Here is a 16,897-nt window from a genome sequence, read left to right as displayed (position 1 = left end):
TCTTCCTTGACTTGGGGGGGGGGGGGGGAAGGGGTTCCGCCGGGGCAGAAGACCCCACGGAAAGCAGCACTCCTGACAAACTGTCCCAGGAGTGACCACCTTCCCAGCTCCACTGGCTTCTTTAGGGCAAGTGTGCAGCCGATGCCTGCTGGCCTCGCGAGGGCAAAATGATAAATTCTGCACGGCCTATGCTCTGGTTTCTAGTTCTGGTTATTTCTTAAAACCCACTTGAAATGACGTAATACAGCCAGGGTGACCAGTCTACCTTTAGGATATTAATATTCATGAGCAGAATGAACGTAAATCGACGTGGTTTAAAGAAACCCTTAATGCTTACTGCCACAATTCTTTGCTAGAGGAGGAGGCGGCGGCAGGTACGAGTCTGCCTTTGTGACTGTGAAAATTCCTTTGGCAGCTTGGAAAACTTGCATCTGGCATACAACGATTACTTCTGCCCCCCCTTCTTTTCTGTGACCAATCTCTCCACTTCTCTGGTCTCTGGGCTAGCTTTGCTAGTCTCTGTGGTAATGATTAGTAGCTGGGCAGAAAAATGAAGACCACTGCCATTAACAAGCAGTACCTACCCGTGGAGGTTTCCACGCAAGAGCTAGCCCGCTGCCATCAAGTCCACGCTGACTCGTAGTGAGTGACACTGTGGGATGGTGTAGAATCGCCCCTGCGGGCTTCTCACACTATCGCTCTTGACAGCAGCAGGTGGCCTCGTCTTTCAGCCGAGCAGCTGGGGGGTTGGAACTGCCTACTGCAGTAAGCAGCCCCTAAGAGTCACCTGTCTACCACCAGGGATGCCTGGGGACCCTTACTCTCTGCTCCTATGTGCTGCCCTAACCGGGCTGAAAATGTCCTTCTCTCTGTCACACACTTTACTGAAATTGGTACGGTGCAAAACGAGGTGCTTTATTGGGTGGACTATGCTCCCGAGTGTTTAAAATACACATGTAAAAATACTATCAAACTAGGCTGACCAACTGCTGCACCCCCAGCACATGGCCTCGTGTGTACAATCAAGCTTTCATAAACACATGAATAAGTCAATCAATTAGATACACTTTCAAGTTCAAGGGAAAATTGATCCCATACTTCATCCCTACTCACCTCATGAAAAACCAGACACGTTCTTCTTGGCTTGGAATGCTCTTTCTTCCTGGTCTGCTTGCTCCTTCTACGCCCTTCCCCACCCTATTTCCAGAAATGCAACCAACTCCAGGCTATCTTTCCAAATTCAGTCCCATTTTTCTCTCAAAATAACATTCAAGGCCACATGTAACAAGTTTTCAGGACAACGGACTTCAGGTAACGAGTTGAGTGAGGCCTGAGGCCTGCATGTACAGAATGAGATCGTGTGAAGGCAGGGAACCCGTGGAGCTTTGCTGTCTCCCTGTGGAAGGGGTAGAGCTGGGAGTCCAAGAAACCCGCAGCAGCGAACATCTGCAGGTCAGACAGAGGGGACAAATAGAGCGCCACAAAGCCCCAGAGATCTGGTCTTGTTGGACTGCAAACCTGCCAAGGTTGGTGGTTCAAGCCCAGCAGCTGCTCCATGGGAGAACGATGGGACTTCCTATACCTATAAAGACGGACAGCCTCAGACACTCCATTTTTAAAGAACTCCCTTTATGAAGCCTTCAGCGGGCCTAGGAGAAAGCAAAGACAAAGCATGCACAGGAGGGGAACCGGCATCAGGCTATCATGGCGTTCAAAGGATTCACGGTGATGAGGCGATCGAGAGATGGAAATGACCGGTGCAGAGCGGCCCATGATTCGGGCGACAGAAAGGGTAAAAGGCCCGTGACTGGGGATGTCCACACAACTGCAGATTAAACGGTTTACCGGATTGATTCTGGGGCTTTACCGCCTGCCTGAATCACCCAGCAGCACGCCCGGCCTCAGAGGGCACCATCTACAAACATTAAGGGTGAGCGCCCCCAGGCAAAAGCCTTTGACAATTGTAATCTACTTTCAAACCCACACTGCCTGAGGGCAAATCTGCCACACTGCTGGTTTATGGTTAGAATGAACTTTGAGGAAGGCTGACTGTCCGCTACAACTCCAAATGGTTAGGGCTTCCACACGACCCGCAGGCTTCCACAAGCCTCGTGCTGCGGCACTTAAACTTGGATGCAAAAGGCAAATGATCGACAGCGACAAAGGTTGTTGGCTGCCTGCAGGCAGAGGAGGGTGGGAAGAAGGGACTGAAAAATTTTTAGTTGGAGATAGTATCATCTCATGGATATACATTCTGAAACAGCACTGTATACTTTGAATAGATGCAGTTTCATTGTCAATTTACCCCAATAAGGTTATATATCTTTTCAACGAAAACAATCAAGGTTCAAGAATCTAGATTCAGCAACTCTATACTAGAAACTATACCAACCAAATACATTCTGGCAGAATGTGAGTCCAGACATGCCTGGACAGTTGACTGGTGAGAAGCGGAGGTGAACCTAGGTGTCAATCTGGTGCCCTTTCCCTTCCCTTTCCCCACTGCCAACCGCCCCAATGGCCACGGCACTAAAGCTTCCAGCCTCTCATCCTGTTACACTGATGGCCAATGGGCATGATGTGAATGGGACATTGGCAAGCTGCAGGCACTGGGGAAGGATTTCAGAAGAGGGGAGGGACACAGGTGACGAGTCTCATCCTGTCAGTGGGGTCCGGCCAGGGCCGTCTCCTGAAGGTGACTGTAAAGCTTTTCCTCTTGGTTTCTCGGCACACATGTAAAGTTTCAGGTTCAATTACGAAGACCACGCCATATATCCTAAAACACAGCCTCCAGTCAGACCCTGGAGTGCCTGACTGCACCTCTCCCAAAGAACCCAATGACTAAGGCAGAATCATCTCCACGAAGCTGCTTCCTAGACTCTTGTTTGCCCTGGAAAAGCAGTTTCTTAAAGGCTAAGGGTCCAAAGGGCACCAACAGGCCAGTGACCTTGGTGGCTCCCCTCAATTTCATGGACCCCAGAAACCTGGATAAAAACAGGCTTCTCAAGACTCAAGTTGGACATTTCCTTGTTAGACTTGGTCATTAAAGTGTTAACACTTTGAGAAGATAATCACTCTCACGGTGTCTAGGTTAAAATAAATGAAGGGCAAATGTGAGGGAAAGGAGGTTTTATAAGGTGATGATTTTCCACGTGGAAAATTTTCTAGTGGACAAACCAAAAAACTGTGATTAGTTACATGATGGTACAAGCTGAGAGAACCCAAGGTCTAAGGGTAGTGGTCTTTCGAGTTAAAATTTGCCGAAGCAATGAAGCAACGCCACTGTACACAACAAGGATTAAAATGAAAAGCACTGCGCACACTGAGCTGAAAATCTATAGACGGAATCAACATCAACTGCAGGGTCTTGCTGACTGATGAGCCTGCAGAAACTTCAAGAAACTGGAGTTCAACGCTCACACTGGAAGCTTCTACCTTTACTTCTGTTACCAGAATTAGGTTCTTGTCTTTACCAATTTTTTTCTCTGTTTAGACATAGAGGCAATGCTTGCGAATATTAGAAGCTCCTAGAAGGGAGTAGCTGCACAAATGGCACAGCTAAAATATCAGTTTCCTTTCCCAAAAGCCAGGCGTCAAAGTTCCCCTGACGGACCATCTTGGAACTCCATTCCAAGAATGCTCTGTCCCCACTAGATGACATCGGGGAGTAAGTTCTGGGGCGTGTAGTCCCAAGGGTGAGGGATAGTCCACAAGGTAAATCTCAGTTCTTTAAAAAGGTTTAATGGTTTAATTCAGAAGGTCGGACTGTACCAGGATCTCTGAGTTCCCATCCCATTCCATTATAGAAGGGAACAATTCTTGTCTCTGATCTGGGTCTCTACTTTGGCTCCCCTGCAGAGTCTCATATCCTGTGACTCAAATAGGAACCGCACACTTTATGCAATTCAGTTTTCTCTCCAGAGAGAAAGAATGAGATGAGCCACCGAAGAAGTCATGTTAAGTTTGTCTTATTTGAGAATACCTGCTATGGAAAGACCAGTGTATGAAAACTTGGTTTCCATGGAACCTCTTAATGTTGGAGCTCAACATGTTTGGCAAATAAATACACAGCTTCCATACCTAACTAATAAACCCAAGACTCAAGCGGGGTCCAGTGAGTTCTCATTGATTTTAACCGCATCATCCTCATGAAAAAAGTATCACCACATCATACTGGGCCTAGCAACCAGAAAAGAGAAGTCCATTTTGTAAGCCAACCTGGAGCTTAGCAGACACAACAGGACTCCCTCCAGCAGTTGACAGAAAATGGGTTTCCTTAGTCGCCTTCCCAATTACAAGAATTATCAACTAAGCAATGACGAGAACTAAGTAAAACGTTTTCAAAACGAAGAACTTCTCAAACCTCTCTTCTCCAAAGGCAGTAGTAGTTTTTCCATTTGAAATGCAAATGTGAGGTGGGCTTTGTTTTGTCTGGATTGTCAGTCTTATTTGCATCACAGCAAAGCACAGCTAGCTACTGTTTCAAATTTCTGCCATAAGGAAATGACACTTATTTTTCCACTGTTTTATTATAAAAATCAACATTTCATTTGTTACAACTCAGCTTATTGCAATAATCAAAAGGGAATTTATACAAGGTATTTTTATACAGTTTAAAATTAAAGCACTTATTTTACAAAAAGAGGGAAGTGAACAGTGGACAAGGGCTGACCAAATGTTGGCCATGATAATATAAATACATCCTTGCAAAGCACCATCGTACCAAAGTCGATGAACAAGAAACACCAGCTGACTTTAAGACAATGACAAAGATTAAAGCTTAGGAAAAATAATAATAAAACACAAAGAATAAACATCCAAAAGCAGCACCAAATCCTTCACTTGCAAATATAAGGTTCGTCCAGCTTAAGCATCTTAGTATCCTCTTTACTCTTTTTAAATTTTCTTTAAAAAACCCAGGTACTTGACAGTGGATTTCCTTTTTAATGTATGTATGTGTATACACACACACACAGATTGTTGGAGAAATCGCATTCTTTGAGTTTCCCTCATATACACATGTGTGTATATGTATATAGCTCCCTCCCCTCTGGTTAAATTTGTTTTAAAAAATAAAAGAATGGTCAAATAAGCAAAAGGAAACCTGTAACTCTCTGGTGTTTGCCTAGGGTGAACTGTTCAAGAGCGAATGGGAAATCCAAAAGCTAGTCTGTGTTAGCTCTACATTTCACTTCTGAGTACAGTGAATCACTCGATTGATACTTCTATGTGTAAAACAGCATGGATTTTTCATCAATAAGCTCTCTTTAAAAGGCTAGGTAGGTAAGCGGTAGCGAGAAACACTACCTTGTATAAACTTTGTATGGTAAAACAAAAAAATTCCTTCCCTCAAAACAGACCCCTAGTTTTTAGATTCTGAAATTAATGGTGGCTATTTCTGCATCGTAATAGTGTATGAGCCATCCACAAAGATACCACTTTTAAGACCTATAAAGTCTTCATTTCTAAATAGAGCCTCTCTAAAATAGTTGGCCTCAAGTCTCATGAAAGGTTCTGATTTCTGAAGAATTTTTATATTAAAATGAAAACAACTACAGTTTTTAGTAGATCAATGTGCCTCGCTGATTTTTATCATGATATGTTAAGTGTAGCTGAGTGGCAGTAAGTGCCAAAGGTATAATAAAATTTCATGGAAGAAAAACAATGCCGAGAAAATTCTGTCCATTAACTCTGTTTTATTCTTGGGAATTTGCCACTATCTGATTTAAGCAGCAAAACCCTTGGGATAGTGCATGCAGGAGCAACTCTGAAAGTCGAAGTTATAAACATTTCTTCCGCCCAGAAGGGAAAGTACGCTCGCTCTACTACAGTTCAATCCTCGGGTCATCTTAACCACAGCAGTAGGGAGGCATCTTGATGACACACACGCTTCTGTATTTTAGGAATCTAGTGGACTGTCACCTATTTCCCCCTTAGATAAGGAAGCTAGCAACATACCAAATTAAAAGTAGCCATTTTTTTTTTCTCCCTCGAGTTGCGCTTTTGAATGCTCATTTTCTCACCTCGGTCTTTGAGTGAAAGCTTTTGAAGTTAATCACCAGACACGGTTTACTCAGGCTTAGCTGTCCTTACGGCAGGAGGGGCGCCGCTCTCCTTGATTTGTCAATGCTCCCAGAAGGTACTCCCTCTAGGAGTAAGGATTTAACTCAACCACTCCCCAAAGAGGATACTCCGGTGAAGCTGAACTGCCCTCAGGTAATTTCAGACAAATTGGCACACAGATTAGTGTTTTGCACGGAGGCCACAGCCATCGCAGAGCCAGCACTTGGACTGAGAGGCACCAAGGCAACGCTCGTCTCGGTTCATGATAGTGCACGTTTCCTCATGGGAAGCCCACCACATACAGACGCACATTTTACAAAATGTAAACACAGAATTCTCAAATTCTAATTGAGACCCAGTTACTGCTGACCTTTCCATCTTCGCTTAAGAACCACCTGTCCCAGGTGTCACAAAGCAGGCACCACGTCCACGCCGGCTTAGAGCGTGAGCACTGCTCCTCCAACAGGAAGAGTCTGTGCTCGCCTGACTGACATGCAAGACACCGATGGACCACGCTTTGTCCAGATGCACAATCAAGTGCACCTGATTCAGATAAGCTGTCCCAACAATGTAGGCATTATAATGAAACCACATTTTCCCTTAAAAAAGTTGCTGTAGATAATATTAAATTGCTCAAAAGTTCTTTACCCTGCCAAAATTCTGAGTCCTTTCTATTATTGTGTTCTCTTGGGCCCTAAAGCTCAGTGAGGCCTCAGCAAGACAAAATAATGAGGGTGGGGGGGGGCAGTCATTGGATGACAACTAATACCTACAAGGGGACAGACACAGTTCAAAAACACATTCATGTTTAGTTGGAAACATCTAAAAGGCAGCAGACACTGAGCTTGTGACAAGGTGGCAGAGCAGTGCGACCTATCATTCCACGGGTCAGCCTGATAGCGGAAGATGGAGCAGCCCCAGTACCGAACTAGACAGACCACACCAGCGCTCTCCATTATTTCCCTCCACTCAAGCTCTGACATCGAGACGTTAATAGTCTGCCTCCTCATTTCACCCCCCTTTTTTAGTGTGGTAAGTCATCTCAACCCATAACGAGAGAGGGACAACACATTATAAGATCCATTTGTGGATAATTTGAACACAATCTAACATTCACAGTGAGTATCAGGAAGATATTAAATTCATGTCACATATTAGAAGAGGTATGTATGAAGACATCATTCTGAGCAAAACTGGCTAAAGAACACACAAATGGCAAACAGTTAATATATCAAAGCTTTCCTTTTAAATAGATGATCTCTAGCCAGAACATATTTAAATGTTTTACTAGGAAAACTACAAAACAAAACAAAAAAATTAATATTGTGATTTTATATGCTGAAAGTACTGCAAGGATATGTGATTACAACAAAAACAATAATAGTTAAATTTGTAATTCTTAAACTGCCTATACGCTGTCAAAAGTCATTTTAATGAGCATTAATTAAAATAATCTTAGACATCGAGGAGCAATAGTAGGTCTAACTTTGGATCAATATGGAGCAACAATCAAATTGAAGAGCTAAGCCTATTGGAGAATGGAGTGTGCAAAATTATGAAAATCAAACCTTTAGTCAATTCCTCAGATTAAAAAAAATTGAATGAATCATAGTATCTCGGCTAAACCGCCTACAAAGCTGCAGGGGGAGGCCTCTAGGTGAGAGGAAATTCAATGTGGACAGGGGGGTGGGCTCAAAGGTGGAGACAGCAGCCTCTCACAAGCAGCTCCACAGGATCTGGACAGACAGCTGATCTCACCTACAGTGGCAACACTCAAACTGAATTCCATAAATATCTCTCTATTTTCCTGACTAAAATGGGTTTATTTCTCTAGGAAGAGAAAAACAGGCCCTTTATCCAAGGTTAGTGTTACTTCCTCCCCCACCTACCTGCCCTTCCATAACTTCCTGGGCAAAGCCTCCATGGCATGAAGGCTACTGGGCTGCGACCAAGCACCTGCAATAGTCTGTTGCTCTGACACGGCCTTCATCTTCTTTTTGGTATCAGAAAACCTAGACATTCCTAGTCAGTGATGCCTTTATTATTCCTGTTTCCATTGTACTCGGTCACTTCACTGGGTTTAAGGCATGCTTTGTGTATTTAGCTTGCAAAAATAAAACTTTTAGTACAAATTTATTTTTATACAAATTTTTATGGCACAAGCAGCAAATTTGCTGTTTTTAAGAAAATATATAAATATCCTTTTCTTCTGTACAAATATCTCCAGTACTCCCTACCCCATTTTATACTTTTTCACTGTACACGGTCTGCCTCCCCCTTCTACGATAGCTCCCTCCCCCCCTCCAGATCTCAACCACATCTGTATTTACAGTTTTGCGTTGGAGGCAGTCAGAGGAGGGGCCCCTCCTCAGGAGGAGTCTGTGCAGGGCGAGGGTGGCGGTGGGTAGAGGTGATGAGAGTAGCTCCTCTCGGTATATGGAGAAGGCGGGCAGCTTTCATAGTTCTCCTCTGCTGACAAGTACTGACTGCGAGGCGTGGGAGGTGGGGGCACCGGCTCTGAGTCATAGTTCAGGTCACTCGTGTAACCCTTGGCTGTTGCTACTGAGGTCATTCTCCGGCTTGGAGCATAGTCACTGTCACAAACATCTGTGCTGCAAGGTGTGGTGGGAGGTGCAAAGTGCCGGTAACTGTATGGCCTGTAGCTGGGAACAGGAGTGAATCAAGAGAAGAGTCAGTTTGTTTGAAAAGTGTTTTCCCTAGGTGACTAAAGAGGCATTAGATGTCAATAGCATTTTCAAGGAAATAAGCTTTTTCAACACACGTCTGGTGAGGCAATTTTCAACGGCAGATAGGAGGAATCTTAAGACACTGTCTAAGGGGCCCTGGTGGCCTTCTGGATTAAGCACTGGCCTGCTAACCCAAGGTCTGTGGTTCAAAACGACCAGGTGCTCTGTGGGCTATCTGCCCCATAAAGAACTACAGTCTTGGACACTCCAAGGAGTAGTTCCACCCTGTTGCTGGAATCATAATTAACTCGAAGGCAGTGAATTTAGTTTGGGCTCGATTAACACAGTGTAAGGGGTCTAGGTGGTACAATGGATAGGCATTCAGCTGTTCATCAAAAGGTAGGCAATTTGAACTCACCAGCTGCTCTGTGGGAGAAAAAGGAAGCTGTCCTTCTTCTGTAAAGATTTACATGCTGCTTATAAAGTAGTCAATCTAATCTCACATTTACAGATTCTATATTTGCAAACACACCTATTTTCGAAAAACACCTGCAGTGCTTTCCAGTTATGCACAGACATGTTTGTTCCCAATAAAGGTGAAAAACTCTTAGAAGTCAACTTTGTTTGTTAAGTAGTCATTAAGTCAGCATTCAGGAGTCCTGGTGGTACAGATGGGATGCTAAGGGGCTAAATGCAAGGTCCTCAGTGGTTTGAATCTATCAGTCGATCTGAGGGTGAACAGTGAAGCGGTCAGTTACTGTAAACATTTACAGCCTCATAAGAACTACGAAGCAATCCTCCTTTACTATAAAAAATTGCTGTAAGTCAGAACAGACTCTGTGGCAACAGGAGAATTCAGCATGCAGAGGGCTTGCAACATAACTTCTTCAAATGGCGGGAATCAACTGAATTTTCTATTTGTAAAAGGAATGTGATTTAAAAAAAGAGGTGGAGTAAGTAGAGGTGAACTTAATTGAGCCTCTGGTTGTACACTCTTTATCTTCAAGTTAGACAGTTACTACAAAATAAAAAGACTAAATAAAATGATCATCTTTGGAAAATATCACGTATACATGCACTTCTGTACCCATTGGACCTTCACCAACTTCTGCTGTTTCATGCTCTGTGAGAACGGATCTTTGCATATCTGATGTGACTCAACCACATGAATGTCCCTTCAACATTATTTTACTTCTCCAAAATATACATGAAGAATATGTCCGAAAAGTTTATTTTCTTACTTAAAAGCTATAATATCATTCAACCCAATCTGAATTCTGGTAGACAGCCTAAGGGGGCATAGAAATCCCATTAGTATATACAATCAAAAGGAAATTGCTGTGGCGGGGTGGGGAGGAGTATGATTCTCTCCACATAGTTACGTGTATTTGGCCAAAGCACAGTTTGCCAAAATGATCAACTTTAATATTGTCATATTGGCAATTTTGCTGTAAAGAGTGCTCTTGATTCACTGTGGCCCTGTGTACAACAGGATTGGCTAATTTTCAGAAGGAGACTGATGTATTTACTAGTTTGTTTTAATCTGGAACTCCCCTGAAAGCTGTTGGGTTTGACTGTCAGGCACTGGCTGGGGACTGGCTCTCCTACATGGAAGAGTGAATCCTACCAAAGAACCGTTACGGCCTCCAGAATCTATGTCGGAGCTGTGAATTTCCTGATGCGGATTTCAGAAACATAATTTATTTTTTATATCGACTTACCCACTTTTACAAGTAACATTGCAATGCAGCTGTTAATTAAATTCATAATCTGGCTAACTAAAGAAAAAAAGCATTTAAAAAAACAGTGAAAGTAAAACTGATCTGAAAGGCAGGCTTTTTTATTGCTTCTACTTCTATTGGTACATCTTCTGTAATCTAACTATGCAAAGTTGATCACACTTTATATTTACTTCAATCAGGTTTACGTGGATTTTTCCCCCATCAAAGTGGCTACAAGTAAAGAGACAAGGATAAGAATAAAACTGATGTAACAATTCATAAAATGCCTCGTGAGGGAGAAGTCCAAGGATGCCAGCCTCAAGAGAGCAGCGACGGCAAAGTCAGATGATTTGTTGAGCAAAATGCAGGAGTTTGCCAGGAGTACTGCCATGGTGTCACAGTGTGTTAGGTCCCCTCTTTCTGTCTAACCAGGTGGTAAGCCTCACGTAAGACTTCTTGGCTTGGCATTTAAAAGGTCCAATACTTTGGAATCAACAAAATTCATTTTACGTCCTAGGTTAGATAACAATTTTAACAATTCATGAAAGGTTTGACTCGGAAGCAGCAGGAACTGTGCATAACACAAGGAATGGGAAATGGTTAAATAAGTATTATTTTGGATGTAATTTAATTGAATCAAGCTTTTATTCAGCTTGAGTTAAGGAAAATAATAGTTTAATAAAATTTTATCTTTCCTCTTGTTTGTGATTGTTCAGATTTCTAAATGTCATTTCTAAATTTCCTTTCTAAAATGTCATTTAAAAACTTATTTTCTTTCAGAGCAGTAAAATATCTGAGATTGTACATTTCATGGTAAAAGCTAGCATTTGTGAGTTCTTCTAAAACACGTACAATGCAGTGGAGGAAGGATGTCTAAAAGGAAGGTAAAATGGCAGCATTACTAAGACAAGATGTCTCTTCTCTCCCTGGTGACCACCGTCCACTCCTTTAGCAGGCCCATAGCTAGAACTCCTCTGGCTGAGATGAACACTCGGATTTGTGTGAGAAGACGAGGTGTGTTACCTGTATGACCTGTGCGTGGAAGGGCTGTTGGAAGAATAGCCAAACTCCATTGTGTAATGTGACCGCTCTGTGGCTGGGGATGGTGGAGGGTTCAAAATCTAAAAGAAAAAATAATTAAAAATGAAAATAACCACAGTATAACTATCAGACTTTCATGGGGACGCCATCGTGGAGACACCATCAGACTTTCTTTCAACTTCTCTTCTTCCACGTCTATTTGTATTCATTCCTTCTATTACCCTACACTACTAACACAACCAACAAAGTCTTTTAGGAAGGCATTCTTCTCAAGGAGTACTTTAGGATCATGGCTCACCCTCCAGTCCACACACACACACATGTTCAAACACACACTTCCATCTCACCTATACTTCACATGGTGATACGGATACCTCAGGTCCAAAGACCCCTAGTTTTAGGTTCATCAAAGTCGGTTCGATTGCTTCAACTATACATAATTAGAGAGAAACCAATGCCAGAAGAAGGCCATGTGCAATCGCCTTGTGGGGAGGTCAGGGTGGGAGATTTTAATGTTTCTCCCATGCTACCATTGAGTAGTTCTACTTTTACGTGAAATGTGACATGAACACCCAGTGCTTTTAAATATGCTTATTGTATGCAACATTTAAATAAAGATTTTATAAGCATAGGGATGGTGGTAGATCTTTCCTTGACTCTTATATACCAAAATTCTATTTTGAAAGACAAAAAACCAACTATTTTTATATTCGCATCATTGAACACGTGCTCTTAAAAAATTAATTATGCGTCATACAGATATGATTTACAGGGTTATCTTGATTTTTTTTAAATCATTTTACTAGGGGCTCATACAACTCTTATCACAATTCATGCATACATCAATTGTGTAAAGTACATTTGTACATTCATTGCCCTCATCATTCTCAAAACATTGGCTCTCCACTTAAGCCCCTGGCATCAGCTCATTTTCCCTTCCTCCTTGCTTCCCCTCCCTCATGACCCCTTGATAATTTATAAATTATTATTTTGTCCTACCTTACACTGTCCAATATTGGTCTCCATTCACCCACTTTTCTGTTGTCTGTCCCCCAGGGAGAAGGTTATATGTAGATCCTTGTATTCGGTCCCCCCTTTCCACCCCACCCTCCCGGTATGGCCATTCTTACCACTGGTCCTGAAGGGATCATTCGCCCTGGATTCCCTGTTTCCAGTTCCTATCTGTACCAGTGTACATCCTCTGGTCTAGCCAGATTTGTAAGGTAGAATTGGGATCATGATAGTGTGGGGGAGGGTTGGAAGAAGCATTTAGGAACTAGAGGAAAGTTGTATGTATCATCGTTGTTACACACTGTACCCTGACTGGCTCATCTCCTCCCTGTCACTCCTCATCTCCTCCCTGAAAGGGGATCTCCAGTGGCCTACAAATAGGCCTTGGATCTCCACTCTGCACTCCCCTCCTCATTCACAATATGATTTTTTTGTTCTGATGATGCCTTATACCTGATCCCTTCGATACGTTGTGATCACAGGCTGGTGTACTTCTTCCATGTGGGCTTTGTTGCTTCTCAGCTAGATGGCCACTTGTTTACCTTCAAGCCTTTAAGACCCCAGATGCTATATCTTTTGATAGCCAGGCACCATCAGCTTTCTTTTGTGTATGCACCCTCTTTGTCTTCAGCGATTGGAGCACCCACATTTAAATGAGTCACAAATCCAAGGGTATGTGATTTTTAGCATTCAAAGTAAAACAAACTAAAGCAAAGATGGCTTACTGCAGGGAAGTAAGTGCCTTTGGTGCTTGAAGAACTACTCGAGGAAGCTCCTGTGACATGAGCTCGGTCATAGGGGGGTCCACTGCTTCCACCCATGATACTAAGGGAGCTGATCATTGATTTACCTCGGGACATTCCTAAAATCAAGGGAGATAAAAACAAGGTAAGTTTTATAAAAACACAATAAATCATTTTATTCAACACTAAGATAACAATGACCAATAATCAGTCTTACTTTAAAACAGTGTACATCCTGTCTTCCTCATAATTAAATACACGCAATGGAGAAGGAACAAGACAACTTTCTAGAAATGACTCCTGCCACTGTGAGCATGTTGCGGCCACAAGGCAAACGTGGAGCTCTTTAATAGTAGGGGTTCCAACCTCCTGGAGGATCTGTGAACGGATTATGAAGACTGAAGGCTGGGAAACGTAGATGAACAATATCTCTGTTCAAAAGGGAACTCTCTACACCAATCTTTTTAGGGCATAAACACCAGGTATAGGTTTTTCTTCGCCTCTAAAGCAAACTGCTGTCGCATTCAAAACAATCAGTGTTAAAGAAGAAAAACTTTTTTTTCTTAGCGATTTCCTAAATTCCACTAAATGAAAATTGTTATGGCAATAAGGAATTGTTACCATTGCCAGTTTAGAAACCAAGTCCATATATTCAAGTTATACTCAGAATGAGTTCCCATTTTCAAAGGGTTTTGCTGACACCTTATTCATATTCATTTTTCAAAACAAAAGGAATAGCTTCTTTTTTTTACTAAGGATGCCAGAAAGCACTGGAAAAGAAAGATATTCCCTAGAGCAATGAAGTCTACTGAAGTGTACCGCTACTGGCTAACTTGCCTGTGCCTACCTAAAGTAGCAAGCACCACCCCTCAGCCACAGTCAATCTCTTCTTCTCTAACCAGTCATTTACAAGTGCTTGCTCACAGAAAGGAATCTTAAGTATTCGGGGGTTTGGCCTCCTTTTCTTTGGGGGCTTAACATTACTGGAGTCCCTCTGGTAGCAAACCCAAAGAAGCACTGGTTTGTTACTCTTTTCACCCTGGCTTCCATAATCCATTCAGAAACACCATCAGCTGGGCTGTATCTTACATGTGCACGAACGTATATCCCTTGGCAAGTCTACCACAATTGCATCAATTGTCTTTTGTATCAAGAGAAGGTGCTAAAAGTAATAAACAGAAGTCGAGAACTGATTCTCAATGCTTCAGCCTTAACCCACCTGGAAGAGAACCAGACAGAGAGCTTGGGTGTGGCACGTAACCAAGTGGCACAGAGGCTGGCCCATGAACTACATAGTCATTAGTCATGGTTTCCCCGTCTCCTTTCATACGTGGACACAACATCCTCTGGCAGATGAAATATATGGTTCCAGACACAAAAATGGTGACAATTACTCCAATAACTGATCCAACTGTATTGGTGGGCTGTGGTGCTGGCTCCTCCGTTGGATCTAAAATGGGAGAATACATATAGAATTCTGTAAAAGGAAAACAACTGCACACTCAAAATACCAATGGAAAAGAATGCTTGCTAACAGAATACAAAGCTTTAAACCTCATCTTTTCATTTTTATGAAGACATATATCATGCCCCATATATGAGAGGGCTTCAAAAAATGTGTGGGAAATTATGTTATATTTTAATTCCGTTTTCCCTATAAGCTTTTTGAAGCTTCTACATCTATGGATTAAATGCCAGTAGTAGGAATCAAAATGACCTACCCTTAAGTGAATGCAGAAGTAAAACAATGGATTGAGAAGTACATATAAGTAGACAGAAACAATAATTTAGATAGACTACCTAGTCTATCTCAACTTGTGTAGCACCACACAATTCATGGAGTTTACGTTGGAATGAGGGAAATTTTTAGGGTGAAATGGTATGGACCTAGAAATTTATCCAATATTTTATATGACATGAAGAGGCCAAAAGGAGCTCTGACCCTATCCTGGATTACAGACTTAAAAGGAGGCATTTAGGTTGTGAAGGGAAATTAGAAGTTATTTAGTTTTCAGGACTAATACGCCTTCAGACTGAATCTGGTTGTTTCAGGGCAAAGAATATAAGGTTTCCATTGGCTGAGTACCAGACGACTCAGAAAGGAAGGGCAGTGCAGTAGAGGAGGGGCCTGCACGTCTATTTTTCCTGGGTGCCTGAGCAACACACAGCTCTTGAAGCAAAGGGCATCAATATCAGAGGGAGATGGCTGGAGTGAAGGGGTCTATTAAATTCAGAGCTCTACTTTTCCTTCCTTTTAAAAATCATTTTATTGGGGGCTTATACAACTCTTATCACAATCCATACATACATCCATGTGTCAAGCACATTTGTACATTCGTTGTCTCATCATTCTCAAAACTTTGCTCTCCACTTAAGCCCCTGGCATCAGCTCCTCATTTTTCCCCTCCCTCATGAACCCTTGATAATTATAGATTAATATTGTTTTGTCATGTCTTACACTGTGCGATGTCTCCCTTAACCCACTTTTCTGTTGTCTACCCCCCTGGGAGGGGGTTATATGCAGATCCTTTTGATCGGTTCCCCCTTTCTACCCTACATTCCCCTTAACCTTCTGGTCTCATTACTCTCATTACTGGTCCTGAGGGGTTCATCTGTCCTGGATTCCCTGCGTTTCCAGTTCCAGTGTACATCCTCGGGTCTAGCCAGATTTGTAAGGAAGAATTAGGATCATGATAGTGGGTGGGGAGGTAGCATTTCAGACCTAGAGTAAAGTTGTATGTTTTATCATTGCTTTCAAAGCACTACTTTTCTATTCAGAAGTAAAAGTTTTCCATTCTGAACAAATTCTCTCTCACAATTGTAGATCCTTAAACAAACAAAACTTCCTTCTGCATCTTACTTCAAATCTACATCTACAAATTTTAGCTCAACTCGGATGAGCTCTATGAGGAAAAGTGGCATAACATCTGGGGACCGTTACATAAAAGGTAGGTGCTGCCAGTCACAAATGTAAACTGTACCAGTGTCAAAATCGAGTGATTTGCATTCCCAAAACTAGTGGTTCAAGGGCTGAGTGCTCAGTGGCTAAGAGAAAGAAAGGTCAGCAATCTGAACTCACTAGCTTCTCTGCATGGGAAAAAGGACATGGGGATTTATTCTCTAAAAAACTGTGGCCCAGGCAAACTCGGGGTGGGCATGCAGTTTTATTCTGGCAAATAGGGTATCCCAGTCACCATCGACTCAATAGCATACCCCATTACACAACTTCTAATCTCAGGGTCATGTCTTAGCTCCCTGAAGTCAAGCTTCTGTCTTTTTACCAAAATGTAAAAGGTCCCTTATTTGTCACAATCAACGACCTCATCTTGTTTTTTCTTTCTACACTGTATTCAATATTCCTGGCTCCTCCTCTAACCACCCAAACCCACCTAAAACCGACCAACATGACTTCAAGATACTACTTTCGTGGTTTCATGCTCTCTGATTAATCTTTTTCCTGTTTGTTGAGTTCATTCTCTTCGATCTGCCACTGGAATACAGGTGCTTCCAGAGCTCCATCCACCCTATTATTTTCTCCTCTGTGGTCCGACCCTGGGGGATTTCATCCATGGCCACAGCTTTAATCATCGCCAAAACTGAAGAGCCCCAACTCTCTCTTTTAAGTCATAAA

The 16,897-nt window shown here is 42.5% G+C and overlaps 1 protein-coding gene across 3 annotated transcripts in view; it reads right to left on the bottom strand.

Annotated features, from left to right (window-relative positions):
- Nucleotides 1-4,510: 4,510 nt before the first annotated feature.
- Nucleotides 4,511-16,897, bottom strand: part of LRP6 (LDL receptor related protein 6) — a 167,233-nt gene continuing 154,846 nt past the window's right edge. For all 3 annotated transcript variants that reach the window (XM_075552057.1, XM_075552056.1, XM_075552058.1), the window contains 4 exons: nucleotides 14,486-14,716; nucleotides 13,249-13,385; nucleotides 11,495-11,592; nucleotides 4,511-8,726 (listed from right to left, as the gene is read on the bottom strand). In XM_075552057.1, coding sequence (XP_075408172.1) covers nucleotides 8,432-8,726; nucleotides 11,495-11,592; nucleotides 13,249-13,385; nucleotides 14,486-14,716 — 761 coding nt within the window. In that variant the 3' untranslated portion in view covers nucleotides 4,511-8,431. The remainder of the gene's footprint in view (nucleotides 8,727-11,494; nucleotides 11,593-13,248; nucleotides 13,386-14,485; nucleotides 14,717-16,897) is intronic.

The sequence above is a fragment of the Tenrec ecaudatus genome, chromosome 6, assembly GCF_050624435.1.
Source record: "Tenrec ecaudatus isolate mTenEca1 chromosome 6, mTenEca1.hap1, whole genome shotgun sequence".
In the NCBI taxonomy this organism is placed as follows: domain Eukaryota; kingdom Metazoa; phylum Chordata; class Mammalia; order Afrosoricida; family Tenrecidae; genus Tenrec; species Tenrec ecaudatus.
The sequence above is the reverse complement of the archived record's forward strand: the minus strand, read 5'-3'. Positions and strand labels throughout refer to the sequence as shown.